Source organism: Poeciliopsis prolifica, unplaced genomic scaffold, assembly GCF_027474105.1.
Source record: "Poeciliopsis prolifica strain line A6 unplaced genomic scaffold, Auburn_PproV2 SCAFFOLD047, whole genome shotgun sequence".
Lineage (NCBI taxonomy): Eukaryota > Metazoa > Chordata > Actinopteri > Cyprinodontiformes > Poeciliidae > Poeciliopsis > Poeciliopsis prolifica.
In genome coordinates, this window is record NW_026562422.1 from 2,837,920 (window position 1) to 2,855,280 (window position 17,361).

At 40.9% G+C, this 17,361-nt stretch overlaps 1 protein-coding gene across 3 annotated transcripts in view; it reads left to right on the plus strand.

Moving 5' to 3' along the window:
- atrn (attractin) overlaps positions 1–17,361 on the plus strand; it is a 121,707-nt gene that overhangs the window by 57,203 nt on the left and 47,143 nt on the right. For all 3 annotated transcript variants that reach the window (XM_055057047.1, XM_055057048.1, XM_055057049.1), the window contains exon 26: positions 15,763–15,841. In XM_055057047.1, the coding sequence (XP_054913022.1) occupies positions 15,763–15,841 (79 nt within the window). The remainder of the gene's footprint in view (positions 1–15,762; positions 15,842–17,361) is intronic.

Sequence of the window (17,361 nt, forward strand, 5' to 3'; positions counted from 1 at the left end):
TGCTCCGACGTTCTCCGTTTCCTAATCTCGCCTTCTCACCGTGAGCGCCGGTTCTCTGTGCGCCGCTGCTCCCCCGCGGGGACAGATGAAGGTGGTGCCATCCTGTTATCTGCAGCACCAGCAGAAACTCTCGCTCTCTCCTCACCCCTCCCAGCTCCACAAGCATCCGCCAGCCGCAAAAACAGATGCACTAAACATCCACGTTTACAGCGCACAGATGCATTCGCATATTCACACCCAGCTGTCCAGCAGCTTCGTACCGCAGCTCCTCAGTTGTTGAAATTGAAATGCCACTTTGGGGGAAAAAAAGGGAGCCAGAGTCAGGAAGCACGGCAAACTTCTTGTGAAATATTTCACAAAATGAACAGGAATTTTGATTTTCGTTCTAGATGCTAAAAAAAAGCCCTGGAGAATTGTGGGGGGAAAAAATGCAGTAGGAAAGTTTTCCTGAGCTTTTTTTCCCCGTCCTCTCTCTTCCCACCAGCTCAGACTGAAATTTAAAACATGATCGCTAACGTAAGCACGCTTTGAAGAAATAAGTGACCTGAATGATGAATTCCTTGTCGGCGTAACTCCACACTGCTTGATGAAGGAATCCACAAGAACAGAATGCTACCTTTCAACAAAGCATCCCCACAATGGAAACGTTTGACCTGCTTTTGAAGTTGTTCAAGCTTCACCTTTTTTAAAGAGGAAGTTAGGTTTTCTAAATTGGTTATATGTACAGATAAGACACGGTTTGCTAAAGATGCAGATTAAATCAGTCCCGCAGAGGGGTGCTAATAAATCATTTGTTTTGTCCAGCAGAGTTCGATTTTACTGTACAACTTTTAAAATCAAATATTTAATGTATCTGGATCTTAAAGTGTTCAGTTTAATCAGTGGAGTTGATTTGAGCCAATCTGGATTCTGTTTACCTGGAGAAATAAATCTGATCTATTTGATACTGCAGGTAACATTTGTTTCAATTTGAGGCCAGATAATTAAACAGAATTGAATTCAAATGCACCAACCCTATTTCTGTTTGCTTGGTTCTGTCTCAGTATCGACTGATTGGTGGTCCAGAGGAACAACAAGTTTCGCCTTTAATCGGCTTAATTTAGAAACAAAAACCAGTAAAAACTCGTTGAGTTTTTCAAGTTTAGCACTGGAACGTTATAGCTTGCTTCCTGCTTTCAGAGTGGTGTCTGGCCCACTTGGCATTCACATATACATTTAATACATTTAGTTGAACACAGACCTGAGTTTTCAGGCAGACCAGATGCATTCACACTTCCTCAAACAAACTGGGCTTTCTAGGCAAACAGACTGGAGTTTGATTGAAGTTGAAACGGATCTCATCCACCGTTAAGCATTGGAACTACACGATTTAACAAAATTGCAAAAAACTGTAAGATCCTGTTCAGAAAAGGAGCTGTAGCCCTTCAAATGGAGGATATTTTTTTTTATTGTAAACTATGATTAATGGTGTATAACCTGGGAAAAAAAAAAAGACCTCTCAAACTTCTGTACTGAGATTATTTTTCTCTCTCTGACAGAGACATCAAGGTAGCAGAAGGTAAGAGTGTCTGAACTATTGTTCCAGAACAATCACCACATGTGAGGCCCAGTATGTTTACTCACTGAAACTGGGATTTAACCTTGTAATAGCAGGTACTGCGCCGCAGCCTGATGGCCCAGAAAATTTGCCGTCCCCCGAGATCCGAGCGCCACATCTGTGCTGCGTGTACGACTAATATTAAAATAACTTATGCTTTCCGGTGGGCACTTCCACCCCTCATTTATTTTTTGGTGCATGACAGCTCCTCAAATACACGCAAGGCCCTTCAGTTGACTTGGCAGCACTCGGGTTTTAGCGTTCCCTCTCATTGTTATGCATCATTGCTACAGCCTGTCAGTTTGATCTTTTCATTGCATTTGTTTGATTTAAGAAAAAAGTAGAAGCTTCAGCGTTCGTCTGTTATCCTTGTCTTATCGGGTCACTGACAACATGCCTATTGCACCTGCAGCGACACGACAGAACCGCTCGTGGGAGTCGGCGGCGCCGAGCCTCTCTCAAACCCGGGAGAACGACTTGCACATTCGGATCAATTATTAAGATCCAGCAGACATTTAAATCTGACTGTTCGACACAAACTGGAGCGCGTTACCGCAGTGGCGGAGAGAGTGACTTGCGCATTTGGTTTCTCAACAGCGGGAAGATGTCGTTTCGGTTCGAGACGAGGCATTAAGAGAGGCAGCCAGTCAACTGCCCGACCCATAACCGAGTCGGGGTTGATGTGTGGGTGGCTGAGAATCATAGATATTAATGAGTCATGCCTCCGCTATCAAGACGATTTAAATTCACCCCTCGGAGATATTTGACTTGAATTTCCATGAAGAAAAGCTTCCACTTCGGGCTGATTTTATTCCCCCTGCGTCAGGGATATTTGGTCTGTTGGATTTTTCAGGTCACCAGTTTGCAGCATTTCCATCCTTTTGAATGTCTTTAAAAATAAATTGATCAGCTTTTTTTTTTCTTTCTTTCCCCCCCGCCCCCTAATCTTCAGTTTTTGTAAAGCTTTGAAATAGTTGGTGCAAATTTTAGCTGATTCTGATTTCTTTTTAAGAATGAAACCATAAGAAGAAAAAAAAAAGCATTGAAAATGTTTTTTGCAGTACTCCCATTAAGCAAATGAATTTCAGGATAAATCCTCCTTTTCAGTTTTGCTTGTCTGTTTTTGATTTATCGCTTGAAAAAAGATTGGTGGAAACAGCAAAATTCAAAGTAATTTCCTCAATTTTGCAAAAATTGAGGATATAAGTAGGATTAATGATAATTAGTAGTATTAGTAATGCTACTAATTTCCCCTCGAGTAGAAAGAATGCTGACCGCATGATCAGGAATTGTAAAATGTAAAGTTTATATTTATCTACACTATCAAAATACTTAGTGACTCCATAAATTTATTTGCCAAAAAAGCAAAGCATTACCCAGTTATTTAGCCCTAAAGCATGTCCTTGTTCTTAATTTATTCAAAAAATAGACCTTGGGAGCGTTGATGTGAAAGTCAGGCGTTCTTGCGCAGTAATGTATCAGCAGATGAGAAAAAAAAAAAAAGATCTTACAGTATGCACAATCTGTTCAGTGTTTTCTCCACATGCAGCCTTGTTTATGTCCAGGTGTAAAAGAAAAGGCTGTTTTTATTTCCAAGCAGAGTCTCCCTCAGAGTGATGTCTTAAAGTGATTAATAATGGAAAAACTGCTGTGCATGTAAACAGCCTGAGTGTTCAGTGGGCTCTATAAAGCATTTACCAGCTTGCTTTTCCTTGCTGTGTGCTCAGTGCGGTACTGTAAGTGTCACCAGAAATGAATCATTCATGCTAACCATCATGCACTGGATGATGCTTCACTGGACGCATTTTCTGCTATGCCTGTTTTAGTGCCAGTATTTATGTAAAGTTGATTCTTTTTTTTTTAAGCCTTGTATTATGTTGTCGTGTTGTTCCCTCTTCAAAAACAAACCTGGGATGTTGCTTTGATTCTTTCATTCATGTTTGAGAAATCTCCAGTGGCAACCACGCAGGGATGCCGAAACGCTTCCTCTCAGAAACTGCAGCCAGTTTCCACAAAGACGAGCTTAACAGAGCAGCCCTCCTTTCCCAGCTCCTCCAGACGAGCCAGCAGCTATTAGCAAACCCTTTTTGGAACTGCACACCTGGTGAGCCACTTCAGTCCCATGCTCCTAAGAACAGCATAGCATTGTTGTGATGACATGTTGAAGGCAAAGACAGAGTAGGAGCTTCTTAAAGAGACAGAGGCCAAGTTAAAGGCATCAAATTGTCACATTTCTTTAATACTGTTTGATATATAAAAAATTCCCTTCTCACCCACCGCGCGTGGTTCTTATCCTCTGAGCTCGGGTCCTCTACCAGAGGCCTGGGAGCTTGAGGGTCCTGCGCAGTATCTTGGCTGTGCCAAGGACTGCACATTTCTGGACTTATATATATATATATATATATATATATATATATATATATATATATATATATATATATATATATATAATTTTATATGTTAATTTATGATTGGTCAAATTAAATTAATAGGTTTTGATGCTACTTATTATTTTATAAATCTTTAGTCCTGGGTTCCTGCTTATTCCCAGGTATAAAGCCAGACATTGTTGATCATTGACAGTTGAGGCACATGAGGCTGATTTATGGAAGAGTTTGAGCCTCTGTTTTTGCTCAGAATTGAGGGAGAAAAAAGTCAAAATTCTGAGAAATATGTCAAATTGTAACCCCCCCCCCCCCCCCTCAAAAAAACCCCTCAGATTTCATCTTAGACTAAAATCAAAATTTTGAGGTAAAAGTCAGAATTCTTTCTCTCCTATTCAGTGGCCCTAATCCTTTTCCCTGCTGATCTCATTATAATGGAAGCAAAATAAATAAATCTGTAGCAGCAATGCTTTATTTTGTAGAACAGTAGAGTCAGTCAAAGGTGTGGTTCTCTACGGAGGCACAGGCTGCGTTTTGCAGCAGCGGCCGTCTGCAGCTGCAGGTTTCGGGAGCCGTGAAGTGCTCTGACGACTCACTCAAGAAAAGGAATGACGCTCAGCTTGGGACTAAATTGTGATTGTTTCCTGTTGAAAGTCAGTGAAGTGGAACAGAAGAAATTACCATTTCATTTTCCGCCCACGGACACGTAAAATTACTGCTGCTGAATATAATCAAGGAAAACTCTGCGATGTTATGGTAGTTTGGAACGCCAAAGGGCTCCATCAATACGTGTAGGTGTGTGTTGCTTAGGTGTATCCCTTCAATTTGGTTTACACACTCACAGTAACACACACATGCACTCAATTGTTATCTATACGTAGGAGGCAGATGGATATTTCTGGTTGGAGTGTGACCTTCAGGCTATGGGAATGTTCTTCCCACCGTCACACACGTTACATCGACTGGCTTTTCCTTTAAATATTTCAACTGTTGCCTACATGAATGAGCGAGGTGAGTCGGGTCCAATGGAATCAATTCCAGATGTCAGATTAAACTATAACCTGTTAACTAACACTGAATCGTTCTATGTCATTTTCCCGTGGCATTTGTTTTCATCGAATCATTGTGGAGCTGAAAGCTTTTCTGGCCTCAAACTTACAGGGAGATCAATCACAGGAAATTGGCTCAAAGGGAAGTGACATTGACCCCGGCTGTGACTCGCCGGCGCCGTGCGCATGCATACACAGACGGGTCCGATTCCCCCGTCCCTTCTATTATGTGTTGGTGTTTGTACATAAACGTCATTCAGGATTAGTGTCATCGGCGCCGCCGACAGAGTGGGAGGCGGCTGAGTGACAGCGGGATAGAATGTGGACGACTCTAAGATTGAATATAAATCAAAGCCATGATTCAATATCAGCCTGCCACGCTATTGTTGTTCACGCTTTTTAGAAGCTCTACATAAAGACCCCATAGGAAAGACTGAATCTGGTTGTGGGTTATGATGTTGACCTCTTTTCCACCATCTGTACTCTTCCCAGCTTCATTGTTCTTTAGGGTGTTTTCACACCTAACTCTTCTGGTCTTTGAACGGAGCGAAGTGCATTTCGCCCTTTATCCCTGACCTTTTGTGCAGGTGTGAAGACGATCAAGTGGTCCAAATAACCGAACAACTTTTTGAGGTTGTTTCAGTCAGCTTCCAAACCACTCTGGTACAGTTCGCCTTTGGTGTGAACACAGACTGGTCTCAATCCAAACCAACTGCAGGAAATATGCAATTTTTTGCCACCTTTGGTAGGCATTATGGCAAGGCAAGCAAACCTGCCTCGCATGAGCTGCTCTTGACACTGAAAATAGTTTTGAAGTTGTAATAACACCACAAATGTTCACAAGCAGGACTTCTGTAGCTTATAGTCTATAGTTTTTCCAGGTCTGTGCTGTGTACTGCCCCAAATATTTCTGTCCAATGGAAGCAATGAACTACACCTGCGTAGCTTTATTTACAAATTAGAGTCCACTTGCAAAAAAGCACAATGTGAGAGCAAAACACACCAACTGGAAAAACTAAAGTTCGCTTTTGGTCTGGACCAAACAAGTAGACCAAGGGACTTTTCTTGGGTAAAGTAGATCCTTAAAGACTAGATCTCACCACCATGCACTTTTAGTCAACGTCTCTATTTGTGGCTGATGAATACAAATTAAACATTGTTGGGCAGAGCACTTGTGATACGGTAGAATATCAAAAGAAATACGGAAGTAAATGCCTAAGGTTGCTTAAAGGCGACAGACCCAAAGGTACACAACAGTCAAGACATCAAGGATTATGGTTGTAGCCACAGTAATTCAGGATACATCAAGGAGTTAAATGAAGTGATAAACTTGTCTAGGCTGAACGTATCTGCGACAATCCAGCCAAATTTGCAGCACCGTAATTCTGTGACACTGCACTACATGAAAAATTCCAACGGTTTCTGAAAGGGGAGATGTTACACATTTCAGCCAAAATCAGGTTTTTAACGTAATTTCACTCCCACCGTAGCAGGAGGTGAAATTAATCTGAGGGGCATTTTTTTAATAGACGTAAGTAGATGGTAAAGTTGTGATTTCTCTGATCTTAGATTGATAATTTTGGTCTGTAAGAGAGAAAAGTTTACTCTAAAGTTTGATTTCTATGGCATCAAAAGCAGCTAGCAGCTTTCCGCCACAGCTTTCCTCTTCACTCTACAAACTTGATAAATGAGACATAGGCAAACCTTATTTGTATAACTGTCAATATTCTGGAAGCCAAGCTGCCAAGCTTTTCCTTTTTTGCTTCAAATACTAAGTCTCACACAAACCCTGTGTTGTTTGCTCTAAGCTGCTTCTTTCTGGTGCAGACTGACAGACTCGCTCTCTCGTCCCCATGGGACACCTGAGAGAGGAGGAGTGGAAAGGGAGAGAGAGAGACACGGAGAGGCCCTGAACATGCATCAGAACCTTCCTGTCTGTCCTAAGGGGCCTCTCCAGGTGCTTGACTTCCTCTGCTGCCAGTGCAGTGCCAGAATCTCTGCTCTCCTCCTCCATCAGCTTCTCAGTCTTTTGTTTCTTCCCCTTGTGAATCGCCCCTTTTTCTCTCTCAATCTTTATCTACACTTTTGCTGCTGCAAAACTGCTTGTATGTTTACCTCAGCCGCTTTTCCCTTTGTGTGCTCTGTCGTTCTTTTTCCCTCCTCTTGCACTTCTCTTTCTGTCTTCTTTTCTATTTCTATCCCTTTTTACTGCTTTCTTCAACTCCCTTTCTTAGTGTCTGACATCATTTTCAGGTTGCAGGTAGCCTAAGAAGTACCTCGCGGCTAAGTCTTTGTCCTGATTGGTCCATGAGTCTTTGACTGGTTAATAATCAATGAGCAGGACCACTTTGTTTGTCTTTAAGCTTTCACTCTCTCCTCCTCACCGCAGCTGAAGGTAGAGCACAGGGAACATGTGCAACCATGGCCAAAGGTTTGGGGGTTGATGCAGGTCACTTTTGAGACTGATTTACAGTCTCTCTGATTTTGTGAAGCTCTGACCGATTTCAGCCATTTTCTTTTTTTTTTTCACGAACAACAATATATGACGATATTGGAAGACCGTTCAAAATACTTTTCATAACCGTCCCAATGTGTATATCGTCCCGTAAAATGGATCCCCACCTATTTGTGCTTCAATATTCAGGAATTTCACTGTGAAACCACCAAATATTTATTTTAATTGTAGACCATAAGTTGCATTTTTTTCTTGCATATTCAAAATGCAACTTGGGAAGCTTAATTACCTAGATGCAGTGCTGCTTGACATGCTATTGGCTGCATAGCAACCAATCAAGATTGCTACGCGAAGGCTGCTTGGCGCTGATTGGCTGTACCGCCAAGATCTGAGATAAGAAACACTGTTGATGTTGCCTATTGGTGAAGAGCAAGATAGTTACCACTGTGTGTAATAATTCATATTAAAGTAGTTTGAACTATTTGAATCTACAGTTCAAAGCATTTTTAGAGGTGGTCAAGCATTTGCAGAGTTCAGGTATTGACTGTTTGTTCTCTTGTTTACTGAGCCTTTTCACCTTCTGTCTTGAAGAAATAAACAAAGCTGCCTAAAAATAATAAAGTGAAGCCGGAGGTCTCTTCACTTGTTAGTTTGACAATACCAGCGGTCCACTGAACTATTTCTGAGGCCATAAAAAAAATTGAGTTCACATTTTTAGCAATTTTATGATTTGATTACAAAACCATTTCCTTATTTTCTTTTTTTCTTTTTTGTTAGTTTTTCTCAGGTCAGCCACAAGGCAGTGCTGAAAATCAATTCCTGCCAACGTCAGTAAATCTCTAATATTTTTTTTTTTTGCAAACTTTGTTTTTTTTTTTTGTTTTTTTTTTTTAAATTGCTAAGTTTACCTGAGTCCATGCGGTGAGCTTTATTAGCTTTCGGAGCTTCTGTGTGTTAGCCAACTTCATTTGAGTTCAGTCAAACCATCAAGAAAAAAGAAAATACAACTAAAATCACTTGTAACCTGCCGAACTCACTGTTGGCTGGAAAGGAAAGTCAGAAGTTATGACAAGAAGACTATGATTGCTGGAGATGAACCTGTAAGGGTGTAGACGGTCAAAAAGGTTTGAATCTTAATTGTTTTTCAGAATATGTAAAATCGTTAAAACAACAATAAAAATGTTAGTTACAAAGCAAATGTTTAATTTTCCAGACATGACTGTATGGTGCCAAGACTCTCGCTGAGGTATTTTCCACCTGTCTATTCCCTTCTTTGTCACTGAACACTGCGGTGTTTTCAGACCTTTGCTCTGTGGAAATGAATGTTGGCAGTGTGGGACGAGGAAAAGAAAAGCTTGCACAATCAAACTTGATCCTCAAACTAAACTGCAATTCTCCTGCAGCCTCAGTAAGAAAAAAAAATGTCTGAATGCCATATCAAAGACCTCCTGCATCTTCACTTTATTATTTTTAGTCCACTTTGCTTATTTCTTCAGAATAGAAGGTGAAAAGGCTCAGTAAACGTCATCTTTTTTTCTTTTTACTGTAAGGAAAGCATTTTATGAGAACTTCACTTCAAAATCCACATTTTTCCTCAGCTGCTTTTTCTATTTATTGCAGGAATTCTTGTTCCAGTGTTTTTTCTTTGTCATGTCCTGACATCTTGGGCAGCCAAGGCTTTATGGTCACCGGACTTTTTTTTTTTTCGGCAAGATTTCATTTGGAAAGTAAGGGTCAGTCAGTTCATCACAGTCTGTCTGCTCATTCTGGTTCCCAGAATTGCTCAATTCCAACCAGTCTGAGTAAATGGAATCAAGGTTTTCAACTCTTTCCTAAGATTTCCAATATAATTCAGATCTAGACTCTGATTGGACCATTCTGACACATGACTGAGCTTGTATTATGTTTTTTCCCCCCGACACACATTGCGATTTCATAGCACAGTCAAGTAGCCATGTTACCTTCAGTTATAAAACTGCTGTATATGTCAAACATAAGTTAAAAGAAGTTTGACTTCATAATTTGACACCTTACAATTGGACTCTGTCTCTTTAAGAAGCTCCTACTCCTTCCTTTCATCACAAGCTTTTAGGAACCCCTGAATGGTTGCCATGGGAGATTCAAGGATTCCTCAAACATACGAGAAACCAGCAAAACGCCAAGTATTTGGTGAGGGAATAACATAACCTGATGTAAATCGCAAAAAAGTTGAATGAAAAAACTTTCCCAGGCCAAAAGAATAATAAGTTCCAATTAAGAAGCTGTTTAGCTAAAACAGTGTTTGGGTGGAAAATCTCATTCACAAGTCATCTGTAATTGGGAATGTTGATGCAATCAAACAGTGAGTCACAATGAGTCCAGTGAGATGACGCTGTCCACTGGGCGGCAGATCGCTGCCTCTCCAGTTGTGAATGAAAAAGTGTTCAGAGATGCCGGTTTTTGTTTCGCTCCATCTCCTTCACCAAATCTAAACGAGATCCCCTATCTGCCTTCTGCTCTGTGCACAGCAGAAGGAGGTAAACAAAGGGTCTGAAGCAGAGCGGATTACACAGCCATTTGTATTCTGCTGCGTCTTCGGTCCTTGTTCTATTCCAGGTAGTTAGGCTTTCTGTGAGAGGTCCCTCCTATCTGCAGGTGCTGCAGGGTTGATGACAGGAGCAGGGTGCCGAAGAGGACCTCTGAGCACCCGCTGCTGCCGGCGCACGGTTCAGTGAACAAAACTTATCAGCCGCGTTGAAAATGAAGCGGCGCTTGGCCAGTGAGCAGGTGTCATTTGCCACCCCTGGAGTGAACGCCAGCAGCAGCAGCAGGGAGGATTAGTATGCAGCTGGCTTCGGACAACACAACCGGTGTGTTGGTGTTTGCCCTGTGGCTGTTGTCTCGCTGTCAGGTTAGCCAATGACACGTCAGAGCTCACCTCGCTGGCCTAAGCAGCCTGTGGCAATAATGCACTTCCTCTGGCTCCATTTCCACTCTCCAGTCTGCCTTGGAAACAGTCGGTATTCATCATTTTTAACCACATTTGATTGTGACAGGTTTACACATATGGCCTATTTTTGCCAGCTGTTTCCTTCTTTGCTTAATAAGAACTAAGCCAGATTTCACTTCACAACCATTTAAGAATGATGCTAAAACAAACTCATAGAGTTCATGAAAACACTGCTGTAGCAAGACTCTGGTGTATTAAATTCTCCGTAACAGAGTTTTGAATGACATCATTACCAAAACTGCTGCATATTTAAATATGCAGGTTTATGGAAAATTGACTTTTTTTGAGCTTACATTACATTATAATGTTATTTCCTCATCTAAAACATACCTGGAGTGTTTCTTTGTGTCTGTCATGCATATTTGAGAAAGCCTTTAATCTCCCATAGCAACCATATAACAATGCAAAAGATAAAACTCCTCCTCGGAGCTGCAATTTCCAAACTTAAGCATTGCACAGCAGCCCTTTCCCATGACTCTCCCACTCAGCTCCTCACTAGCAAACACCTACCAGAATGTTAGCAAACTAGGTGTTTGCTAACACTGGGTTAGCTAAATTAGACAGTGTTAGCAAGCACCTAGTTCACTAACATTGGTAGGTGTTTGCTAGTTGTTACTGGCTAGTCTGAAGGAGCTGAGTTACTAGCTCCTGAGTTACTAAAAGGTTACTGGAGGAGTGACGTTGTCTTGAGTTCTTGAAGGTGGAGTTTCATAAGTTCAAAAAGCTTCATAAACCGATGGAGACCCACTTTCAAGGCTTTAACTTACAAAGTGAAATTTCTTTCAAGTCATATTTGACATATAGAGCATGTTTATAACAACTGAAGGTACTTCAGTTGTGTTACTTTACTTTTCACTCAGAATGCTGCCTCACAAACATTATAAAAGAAATATCTGGTATGCTTTTGTAACCCACTCTTTGTTTTGCTGACTCTGTCAAGTTAGGATGCCGCTCTTGCGTCCTAACTCGAGGCAAAAGGGCATCAAGAAAGAACTTTGTCCTTTCTTGCTTCAAAATAAGATTCTAAAACAAAGACACAACATGACGTCAACCTAAAGACACTCGCTCGTCGTTGCCGAAGTTTTATTTTGCTTCCATTTTGGTATTATTTTGCTTGGTCACTACAACCATAACAGCAAATCAAATCTACCTTAACATAGAAGTGCTTTACAACAAGACTGATGAAACAAACACTGTATTACCTTCATGTACTGTCAACATTGCTTTTGTAGTAGTTGCCGCATTAAAAAGCAGGAACCTGCTTTCCATTCACCTGTCACTGTCAAGGGTCCGAGGCTATTCATCACCAGTCGTTAGCACTCCAGTTAAGGAAGTTTGCTTGTGGAAGTGGATTTATTTTAGGCACTGTGGGTATTTTTCTTCAAACTCCACCTTGGAGTGCTTTCAATCTACTTGTAGGCTACCTCCATGCTGCTATAGAAAAAGCATGAAAACACACCATTTGAGGCAGATCTCTGCAGTGAGTGGTGGGCGTTGCTGCCCTTTAGGCTACAAGCGAGCAAGATCAACCCTCTGCAGAACCGACAGAAGTCTGAACACTATAATCTGATGTTTTGGCACCGAAATCCTTAAAGTCAAAAGATGTTTTCCGACTTATAAAGCGGGGTTTTCGAAATGAGAATGTGGGTGAATATCAGCAGCGTGTTTATTGTGGTACTTAACAGAGACAAAGATTATATTTAAACCTGGGATTTTTCCGTGAACCTCTCCGTGGCTGATTTATGTTGATGCATTTGAATCAAAGAAGCCAGGTGTGATTGTCACCGGTGGTTGTGCAGAGACGGCGTAGGCCTGTAGCTGCTCGTCTCTGCTCCGTGTGAAAGCGTGAGATGTCGGCGTAATGGGATGGTGAGATCTGAGGCGCCGCAAACTAGGCTTGTTTTCTTTGTGGAGCTTGAGATTTAATGAGGTGCGCGACCTGGTCTGTCTCTGTTTGTGTCATCTTTATGGTGTGCGCCTCTATATGTTTCTGTGGTTTGATCTGTTTTTTGTTTCTTTGAATTTTTACATCGTCAATTTTCTGTTTTCATCCCTCATCTTCTGCGAATCGGTTATTTTTACAATCATTATTCCTAATTTTTACCCTCTTTTTCTCGATTGCCATCTTCTCTCGCGCCCCCCTCCCTCAAACTGCTAAGAGGAGAAGCACGTCTTTGATGTGAGGTTCATTTCCATTTGCGTTGATCATTCATCAGCACAATGTCGCTCTTGAAGCAGTGAGCAGAGAACCAGATCAATAAGACGGCTGAACGGATGGATCTTTTGAGTTCTCTTCAGGCGAGGGAGAAGAAGGGAGTTATTTTTTTATTTTCGAAGGATGGCTCCTTAAAGAGTCACTCTGATTGGGTGTGTGTGTGAGGGTGAGGATGAACGAGGATCTTAAAGCATTACCTTCAATATCAGAAACAGGAGAGGCATTTATATTGGGGTTGTTAATCTTTGGAGAAAAGTCTACTTCACTATGAAGTAAATAGATGTTATGCTTTAGCGTGGGATTTCCTAATTAAATACATCTCAGAAAGCCTGGAAAGTTTGTTCATGTATTGTATTTTACACCGTATGTATTTGAGCGGAGAAGAAAAGCCTTGTAAACACTAAAGGGAAAAGAAGAAAATCACAGCCCATTAGCCTGTTTTTACTACATGCCAGTAACAAGCAGAGTGGGGTTTTTTTTTGTCTTTTTTTTTTCGACCGGTTGATAGAAAGCATCTTTGTAGTGGTCAAGTGGCTACCGTAAAGTCATCCAGTGGATTGAGTTTCTTGTGCATTTGCTTGAAACTTTATTTCTGTATCTCAGTGTTTTACTCCCAGTTAATCAGCCAGTTCCTGAAATAGTTGAATTTTTGAACCGTTGATGAAAGATCGACTAAGCAATAGCAATTGCATCAGAACGCCACCGCATTCTTTGACTGACCCTGAATTACCTGCATCAATGACCCAATGACAGAGATTTATTTATTTATTTTTTTATTTGATGGTCAATTATTAGATTTAATTGCATAAATAATAAGACTTAGAAAATCAGAATCAGCAGACTTAGTGGGTGGGGTGGGGGGACCAAATGTCTGCTTCACAGTAAAACCCTGATCTTTACCAGTTATCTGGGCTCCAGATGTTGGGGAGGGAACTGAAACCATATCAATGTATTTATTGAAGCTCATTCTTTCCAATCTCAACTCTCCCCAGTTAACAGTGGTGTTCCACAGGGCTGTATCTTTGTATCCTTCTTCCTCTCCAAAATATTTCCAGAGATTACAGGACACATTTCCACTCCTACACAGATGACGCTCAACTCTTTGTTTCTAACCTGCCACATCACCGCCCCACTCCTCCCTCCTTGACTTCTTGATTCATAACCTTCTCATATGTAATGTAAATAAAACTGAAATACTTCTTATGGGCACAAAGTCCACAGTCTCCAAATCGGTCAAATTCTTGTTGTATGTTGACAACTCTGTTGTTCCCATTAGTTTCGACACCAACCTCTTCACGGCTCCTATTACTTTCACAATCTCCTCCCCTTGCCGCACTTTTTAAACTTTGTTCATGATCTGTGATTCTTAAGATGTTCTTAAAGCAAACTTGAGTCTTGAAAGGCGCTGAGATAAAATGTATTCTTCCCATCATTACTTAAAAAGGACCATTAAATTTCTGCAGAAATGTCATATTCCACTCAACGGCATGTTGAGGTGTGTGTGACAAATGCATATTAGCCATTTCGAATGACAATGTGCTGTACGTTTTCATTACAGTGACAAATGTCATCAGTGTACCTGCAGTTTTCCTTTGTTGATTAAAATCTCCTTCTGGAAACATTGAGCTGTCAAATTAGTTACGAGTGGCTCATTAGGACTTTTTGACATATTGCTGAATAATAAACCATCAGAGAATATAAGCCTGCAGCAACTTAAAGACAAACATTGTGCTCAGATGTTTGAAGGCAGACCTACATTTTTTTTAGATTCTATAAGGCAGAAATGTTTACGGTGCAACTAAACCCCAAATCAACATTTTTTATTTATTTTTTTCGATAAACTGTCTGAATAGATCATTTACGGTTCTATCTTTACGTTACTGTGTGGATTTTGACGTTATGTGAATTTGTTTGGTTCTGAAATATTTTGCCTTCATAGCGCTGGCCTCCTCAGGGGAAGCGGTGCCTCAGTAGTTAATTTTTCCGATTGGTTGTAGCGGTACAGCTTCATCCAATCACTTGACTCAGCCTGCTTATGAAACGGTTTTATTCAGACACACGGCCTCACCTAGTGGTGAGTCGGAGTTAGAATAGCGAACATCGATTCATGGTGTTACTCCGCTTTGCAAATGTGTGATTTCTTCCCGCAAGTACAGTGAAATGTCAAAAGGCTCAGTGGAGTTTATGATAAAATGGAAGTTATGCTAGGAAGTTTAGCATAAATTCTCTAAAACGTTTTTTGTTGTACCGTGTGTATTTTGTTGACACTTCTGTACACCGACAATATGTCGAGAGTAACAGAAAAACTTCAGATGTTCTGAAAAGGATTTTGACAGACTTTAGCCTGTGTACGTTTGAATACGCAGCGTCCACTCTTCGGTTTGTGCTGCCATGTGAACGCTAAAGCTATAGTTGCTCTTTTGCCCTGCAACTTTACATCCGGGTAAAGGACGATGCCAACTCAAAACCACCCAGAAACGAATGCAGCACACAGAACAATTTCCATTCCAATTAAAGCTGTTTTACCTGGAGTTGTTTAAACTGAAAGCCCTGCTGTGCCTTGTCTACCTCCTCTGCCTTTTTTTTTACCGGGCTGAACAGATGCTGCCTCTGTTTGACATTAAACACTTTCACCACATGTTGTGGAGCAGTGACATCATCCACAGTTGCTTTATACACTGTGAAAGCGCTTCTCGTCGTGACCCACAGGAGTTCTCCTTTTGTCTGCACAGAGCAGGTGGAATCTTTGAATGTTACATTTGGTTGAGTGCTGGGATTGTCATAAAAAGAGCCTCTTAGAGAAACTTCTCCTAATTTAATAGGGGTATGATTACGCTGATTTAAAGTATTGTAAAAGAATTTTTCTGGTTATGATTTTCTTCATTGGAGTTGGATGAAGTGGTTAGCTGCAGTCCTAACTTCAGCCGATTGTTTTTTAAAGAACACGATTCACATGCTGCTCCATAAATGTATAGACGACACAACATAACTCCTCAGCCTCCCAGTTTTTGTCCCGTCCTCAATTTGTCTCTGAATTTTATGCTCATCTGTCCATCTCCCCGCTTTTCCGCAGCTGCTTCCTGTCGCTGCTGCTGGTGGCCGCCGTGGTGTGGAAAATCAAACAGAGCTGCTGGGCGTCACGACGACGAGAAGTAAGTCCGAATCTTTTTATTTATTTATTTTTCTTAAGGAAATATAGATTTCCCCCTTCCCTTTGTTTGGGGAAAAAACAACCATCGCAATTGGTTCGCAGTATAACCACGTTTGTGTTTATATGTTTGTTTGATGCTGTGAAATTTCGGTTTAAGCTGGATTTGTGTGATCAGTGTAAGAAGATTAAACTCTGGTTCTGATATCAGAGCAACTTTTGAACAAGTCTCTGTTACCATGGATAATTACATATTAGCTCTGTCATACATTGTAATCACTACAGTGGATTGCTGCCCAACGTTGCATTCTCTTTAGTTTTCTCTGTGCTGTATGTAATGAAGGCTGGAATTAAAGGCGCCATTTCAACCAGAGGTTTGCAAGGCGCTTCTGAACCAGACGCTCCAAAGCGTCCGGTCCATAACGCTTCAACACGCTGGCAGCTCCCAGTCAGAAAGACGCATTTAGTTCAGAATCCACGAGATGATATTCAGAAAGGATTTTATTTATTAATTGATTTTAGTTGCCTCTACAATAAACTCTTTGCGTAAAATCTATCATGTCTGCGCATGTTTATTATAACCTGTCAGATGACAGTCGGGCTTTAAATTTTCCGTTCGTTTAAAAAAAATAACCGGTCAAATATGGAAAATATTCCATTAACGCAACCTATGGTGCTGAGTAGGTGCCATCTGTGACCCGCTCTTCTTTCAGAACTGTTTTATTTCAACCCTGAATGGACTGCGTAAAGTCACACCATAGCTTCTTTATTAGGATTTAACTAAGACAGTTTAGATTCTTGCACCAGGTTCAGCTTTATAGGAAAGGCTTGTGTTCACAAACAAGTAGTTGTACTTTAATTTCACAAGATAGCAGCACATAGACCCAAGTATAAATGTTAGAGGTGGTAATATAAAGGATAAAAGGAACACTGTACTTTAGCTTGTGATCACAAAATGAGGACTAGATGTTCTCAAAGAACGTTTTCTACTAGAAACAAGAACGTTGTTGCTCACTACAACAAAATGCATGTGGTGCATTTTTCCACCATATGTACTGTGGTGGAAAAATTACAATAAGGTCACATCTGCTAGTAGTATTGTGATATGTTTATTCACAATACCTTGTTAGTTCTTGTATGGTTCCACCAAGATAACTGCTACCTGGGTTACATGTACAAGGTTGGAAGTTTGTTTCCCACAGCTGCATGTTAACCAGACCGTTTCCCATGCTTTGGATCCTTTATGTTTGTATAAAACTTGCGTCTAGTCTCTGCTTGGTAGAGCTTTACATCCAGACTTGCTTCATTATTGATTGTCTTACGAGTTCTCTGACTTGTGCACAATTCATGAACAAACCTGATTGAGTGATTTCACCTGAACAGTGCTTGGAATTTTATTTTTTTTATTTTCACGACACCCACATAGTTGCGCAGCAGTACAGACAGCATCATACTGACAGTCTAAACATAGAGGTGATAGTGTTTGTTTTAGGGATCCTCATTTTCGACATACCTTGTTATTTT